General features: G+C 58.6%; 1 protein-coding gene across 1 annotated transcript; it reads left to right on the top strand.

Annotated features, from left to right (window-relative positions):
- Positions 1-53: 53 nt before the first annotated feature.
- On the top strand, positions 54-4,910 carry LOC117797693 (ubiquilin-4-like). Its single transcript, XM_034650115.1, has 4 exons — positions 54-1,349; positions 1,709-1,926; positions 2,483-2,745; positions 4,279-4,910. Exons 2-4 carry the CDS (start codon positions 1,779-1,781, stop codon positions 4,633-4,635), a joined length of 768 nt encoding a protein of 255 aa, XP_034506006.1. The 5' UTR covers positions 54-1,349; positions 1,709-1,778; the 3' UTR covers positions 4,636-4,910.
- The last annotated feature ends 916 nt before the right edge of the window (positions 4,911-5,826 follow it).

Genomic DNA, 5,826 nt, shown 5'->3' with positions numbered 1-5,826 from the left:
GGGGCTGGGGGCGTCCTGCGAGGCGGCTGCGGCGAGCTCGGCGCGTGCGGCGGACGCGAGGCCGGGGCTCGCCTTGTGGCCTGCGTTGGGGGCGTGGCGGAGAGCAGGGAGGGGGCACCTTGCACCGGGGAGGGGAAGGACTCGGGGTCTGAGGGCAGCGTGCGCCCCGAGCGCTGGTCGGGGGTTCGAGGGGTCGCGGCCGGACGGTCTCCGGGTTCGGTGCTGCGCCAAGGGAGCGGGCGAGGGGCGCCCCCGGGTGCTGGTGCGCGGGGCGCTGGGGGAGAGTTTCCCTCCGCTCTTATCCATCCTACCTTTTCAAATCGAGGTGGTTACGGTGGGCCCTCGGTCCCTCCGGGACGACGTGCAGTAGGTGCTCAATAAAAGTGTGTTGGGTGAGCGGATGAGGGCACATTGCCTGTGTTCGCCACCCCCTGTGGCTGCTGCAGAATTTCTCATAGGCGGAGCTTCAGATAGGCCATCTGGTTGGAAGGAAGGGATCTGGAAGCTGCCCCGGCTTAGCAAGTGCACTCTTCACTTAGCGTGTCCTGGTTTGGTTTGTTCGGGTTTGGTTTAAGGAGGAGAGCTGATAGATTTGGGGAGTCTGACTCTCCCTGGGCCAGTCTGTAGTGCCATCACTGCCCCCTGCCCCCTTATAAAATGACTGCATTCCGGAATTTACATCCTGTGCCTTGCAGAGCTCACTTTGAAATCCGCCTTAGCTGAGAGGCCGTGTATTGGGTCAAGAGCCAGGGCTTTGGTGTCGAGACCTGACTTCCAGTCCGCCCGGGCAAGTCATGGGACTGCTCTAATGCTGTTTTCTCATCCTGAAAGTGGGGATGATAATTCATATCTGTTTCACAGGACTGAGACTCTGAACTCCTGAATAGTCGCTGCTGTTAGAGGTCGTTGGGGTCTGCGTGTTGTGCTTGTTACTGGTTGCTGGAGGAGTTGGGACAGAGTCACAGGGAGCTGGGGGGAGGGACTGAGGCGGGAGGCATAGGGAACTGGCTGAGCCTTCTGGGGTTGAGAGAGACAGAGCCTGTCCCTGGTCCATGTCTTTGGTTAACAAAGGAGCTGCTCACTGCAGCTGGATGGATGGGGTCTAGACTGCAGAGGGCACTTCCCAGACCCAGGGCAGGGTCCCTGGTGGGTGGAGCCCAAGGAAGCTCTGCCGTGACCTCTGCCTCTTGATCGCAGTTCAAAGAGGAGATCTCCAGGAAATTTAAGGCCCAGCAGGATCAGCTGGTCCTGATCTTCGCAGGCAAAATCCTCAAGGACGGGGACACACTGAACCAGCATGGCATCAAGGATGGGCTCACTGTCCATCTGGTCATCAAGACCCCTCAGAAGTAAGTCCGGGACAGGCGCAGATCCAGCTGCTGCCTGGGCCTGATTTTCCCATCCGGTCCTCACTTTCTCACCTGTCGCTCACCTGTACCCTGAGAGCTCTGGGAGGGAGGGATTGCTAGGCAGCCCTGCAGTCTCCCCTCAGGGGAGAGGAACCTCGGCTACCTCTCCCAGAACGCCCTGAAGGCAGATGGTACTCGTTCCTCCCTCCCTCCGCCTGATTTCCCGCCTGCCCCCAGCACCACCCACCCCCTCCTGAGGGTTGCTTCAGGCCTACGTTAGGGCAGGAGCTGCGCCAGAAGGAAATCCTTGTCTTCCGTTTCCTGTTCACTTCAGCTGGGCTTCGTTTCTCTGTCCTCAGGGCTCAAGATCCAGCTGCTGCCACTGCTTCCCCCTCCTCCACTCCAGACCCCGCCTCGGCACCCTCCACCATGCCCGCTTCACCCGCCACCCCTGCCCAGCCCTCCACCTCTGGCACCTCCTCCTCAGATGTTGGCGGTGGGAGCCGCAGGAGCAGTGGGGGGGGTCCCTCCCCAGGGGCTGGGGAGGGACCTCCCAGCGCCACTGCGTCCATACTCTGTAAGCCCTCAGGGAGGAGGTCACAGGCCTGTTTGGGGCTAGGGAGTAGGTGAGAGCCAAGAGGAGGCAGCAGCATGCCCCCTGCTCCTGGTCTGATGGGGATGGGGGACCCCTGGATGTGGGGTTCCAGACACTGGTACTTGGGCGAAGCGGGGGAGGAAACCGGTCTACCGGTGTCTCCCAGAGGAGGGGAGCATGGGTGAGCATTGGGAGGGAGGGACAGAATGGGGTTGGGGTGTGGGGAATGCAGGGTGAGGGTATTGGCATTTGGGGACAAGGGGGTCCCGCAGCAGCCAGCTGAGGAGTATTTATTGCTCATTTAGCAGGCCACCCCCGGTTAGCCTGTCTGTGCTGTGCCCGGCCTCTGCCTCCGGAGAGGTCGCGGTGGACCGGGCTCCCTTCTCTGCCCGCAGTGGGGCAGGGCTGGGGCCGGGGAGGGATTGGAAAGGGGAGGAGCAAGGAGCAGACAGGGCCGTCGCGGACACCCGCCTGCAGTGGCTGCGGCCCGGCGGGGGCAGGGTCTCGTGGCCGACCGTGACCCCGGCCTTCCCCGCAGCTGGCTTTGGGGGCATCCTGGGCCTGGGCAGCCTGGGCCTGGGCTCCGCAAACTTCATGGAGCTGCAGCAGCAGATGCAGAGACAGCTGATGTCCAACCCTGAGATGCTGTCGCAGATCATGGAGAACCCCCTGGTCCAGGACATGATGTCCAACCCCGACCTGATGCGTCACATGATCATGGCCAACCCCCAGATGCAGCAGCTGATGGAGCGGAACCCTGAGATCAGCCACATGCTCAACAACCCGGAGCTCATGAGGCAGGTGGGTGCGAGGGAAGGCGGGGTGGGGACGGGCAGGACACACCCCCGGAGGACCCCAGCTGTGCCGCCTCGTCCTGCCTCAGCGTGGCCGTGTACCAACTCACCCAGCAGCACGTGGCGAACGCTGGGGGTATAGGCCTCGCTTTCCAGAACTTCTGGTCTCAAGGGGAGCGGGACAAGCAAGTGTGTGGTGATGACGCAGTGTGGTCGGTGCTGTCGTACAGATAGTTGCAGGGTCCCCCCGGGAGCACAGGGGGGCTCAGAGGAGGCCTCTGGAGGAAGTGTCACCCAAGCTGAGACCCAGAGGAGGAAAAAGAGGAGAGCGTTCAGGGCTGAGGGACAGCAAGTGAAAGGCAGTGGGGTGTTCGGGGAGCCCTGGGGCTGGGCAGGGCCGGAGGCTGATGGAGACCCCGAGAGGCGGTTCTGTGCTGGCCTCCGGGAGCTGCGTCTCCTGGCCCACTGCACCGAGGGACGAGGATAGATGATGTCGGCAGAGCTGTGGGTACCCGTCTGGGTTCACCGGGAGGTAAGTTCCTTCAGCGTGAGGATTTGCCAGTGTTTCTTCACGGTCCAGAGCAGTGTGCCTGGTGTGTGGCAGTCCCTTAGCAGACACATAGTGAGTGAAGGAGTTACGGGGTAAGGAGTCGGGGTCCCGTCTTAGACATACAGGTGTTTCGGGGAGGCAGGTGTGGAAAGGACTTGGGCATAAGGACAGGGAAGGCATCCCCAGTCGGGTGCGGTCAAGAAAGAGCTGTGTGGTTGTCTGCGTCAAGGACTGCGTGTCTCCGGGCGCTGACACGGGCCAGCCCTTCCTGACACCGAGCTGTTGGCTCCAAAGGGAAAGCCCCCGTCCTTGGGTTTCTCAAGGTCTGGCCGGGCAGAAACCGAGGCCCGGGGTTAGAGGGCGTTGGTGGCACCGTCCTGGCTTGAATGCCTTCCCTCCCTGACTTGTGGTCATCTGCCAGGAGCCACAGTAAGTCATGCAGGCAGACCAACCTGGCCTCGACACCTGGCCCACCACTCACTGCTATGGGTCCCCAAGAGTCTCCGCCCGTTTTCTCATGTGCAGAATAGGGACAGAAACACCTCCTTGGCACGAGTATTGTGGCGATCCCATGATGTCAGCTGTGTACATTGCTTTGCCAGGCGTCTGTATGTAGCAGGTGCTCAATAGATGTTGATTTCTTCTGCTGCCTCCTCCTCTTTCTCATGTCTGTTCTTACTCAGTTTCCTTTCGCTCCCTGACGCTGGTGTGGGCCCCTGAACCTGAGGAAGTGGAGCCGTGCCCCCACCCCATCTGGGATCATTGTACCGCGGTACAGAAAGCCTAGTGGAATAGCCACGGGGAGGCAGGGTTGGAGCCAAGGTGATCGTAGAGGAAAAAAGTCTGACTTATCTGACCTGTGGCCCCTGTTGGGCAGTTCCTGACCCTGGCCCCTAGTCCTGATGCAGACCCCTCCTCAGGGCCCACCCTTGTCCAAGCTTGGTGCTCCCCTGGTTCCAGGATTCTTCCCGTCTCTCCCTTCTCCACCAGACCATGGAGCTTGCTCGGAATCCAGCCATGATGCAAGAAATGATGCGGAACCAGGACCGGGCTCTGAGCAACCTGGAGAGCATCCCCGGGGGGTATAACGCCCTCCGCCGCATGTACACAGACATCCAAGAGCCGATGTTCAGTGCTGCCCGGGAGCAGGTGGGGCCGGGGCCAGGCTGTGGGAGGGCTGGTGGGGCTCAGGAGTCCCTCCCCCAGACCCAGGCAAGCCCGGCGTGCTCCCTGCTTCTCTTTTCTGATGCAGCCCTCTGGGACGGGCCTGGGCTTGGAAGCACTTCTCACGGCATAGGCAGGGGTGGTCCAGCTTGGCATGGGACCGAGGCAGTGGAGGGGAGGTAGCAGAATTCCCTGGGGATGTGGGGGGCGTAGCATCCGAGGGATTTGACAGCCTCATGTACCAGGGCCTCGAAGGTTGGGGGCAGACCTGGGGTGAGACGGCCGACCCCAGCACAGTGCGTCTCAAGTGTGGTCCGTGGGTAGCCTGAATCAGCATCACGCAGGGAGCTAACCCATAATGAGCCTCCTCGTCCCCCCCTTTGAGCTACTTAGTGACTCAGTCTCAGGAATCAGGCTTGGGAACACGCACTTGTGACAGTGCCTTATGAATTCTTCCAAATATATAAAGAGTATAGACAAGGATACGGCATTGCCCCAGCATGTTGCCATAAATAGCTTCGGTGCCTTTTGGTCCTTTTTTTAAAGTTTAATTTACACTAAATACATTATACATTTACACACTTCAAAGTTCCGAAGTTACACAAAGTGAACAAAAGGAGTCCTTCTATTGCCATCTCCCAGCCACCTCTTTTCCACCTCTTTTCCACCACCTCTTTTCCACCACATTAGGTGACTAATGTTAGTATTTTTAGAGTTTCCTGGACATGTTTAATATTTGCAAATAAGACGTTACAGATCGAATTGCAGCCTCCCCGTACCCCTGCCCCATTTTACCCCTTTCCCTCTCCAAAGTGAACCGGCACCATGAAGTTGGTGTTTACCATTTTGCTTCTTTGAGGGCCTGTGTTCGTATCCATGAATAACCTACAGCATCGATTTGCATATTTTTAAACCTCATAGAAGTGGTATCCTGCTGTTCATATAATTTTTAACTTTCTCAAAACGTTTAAAAAATGTCTTATTGGAGAATAATATGGCTCCAGAAAGGTACACGTGTCATCGGTGTACAGCCCGATGGGTTTTCCTACACTGAACACCCCCCAAACCAGTGCCCAGGTGGGAGGGTGGCATCCTGTGTTACTTTTTCCTGGTGGAAGAGAAAAAGCCCCACATCCTCAGTGGTTCATGCTATCCCAACAGATTTTCTTGCTCCCGAGGCCGCGGGCCTGCAGCAGGTCTCCACAAGGAACTGGGGGCCTTGCTGACTCTGCAGGGTCCCGTTGGCCTGTTTGTCCCTACAGTGATACTACATGGTCTTAATTAAGTCTGGGCATCGGGCAGAGTAAACCCCCCCACCTTACTCTCCAACGTCTTCCTGGTTATTCTTTTTTTTTTTTTTTTTTTTTTTTTTAG

The sequence above is a fragment of the Ailuropoda melanoleuca genome, unplaced genomic scaffold, assembly GCF_002007445.2.
Source record: "Ailuropoda melanoleuca isolate Jingjing unplaced genomic scaffold, ASM200744v2 unplaced-scaffold11298, whole genome shotgun sequence".
NCBI lineage: Eukaryota > Metazoa > Chordata > Mammalia > Carnivora > Ursidae > Ailuropoda > Ailuropoda melanoleuca.
Note: the sequence above shows the minus strand (reverse complement) of the source record. Positions and strands in the feature narration are given on the sequence as shown.

Bases quoted from the DNA above. Each gene is read 5' to 3' on its own strand.
- LOC117797693 (XM_034650115.1), top strand. From the start codon at position 1,779: ATGCCCGCTTCACCCGCCACCCCTGCCCAGCCCTCCACCTCTGGCACC. The intron at 1,927-2,482 runs GTAAGCCCTCAG...CCTTCCCCGCAG, and splicing joins CGCCACTGCGTCCATACTCT to CTGGCTTTGGGGGCATCCTG. The intron at 2,746-4,278 runs GTGGGTGCGAGG...CTTCTCCACCAG, and splicing joins ACCCGGAGCTCATGAGGCAG to ACCATGGAGCTTGCTCGGAA.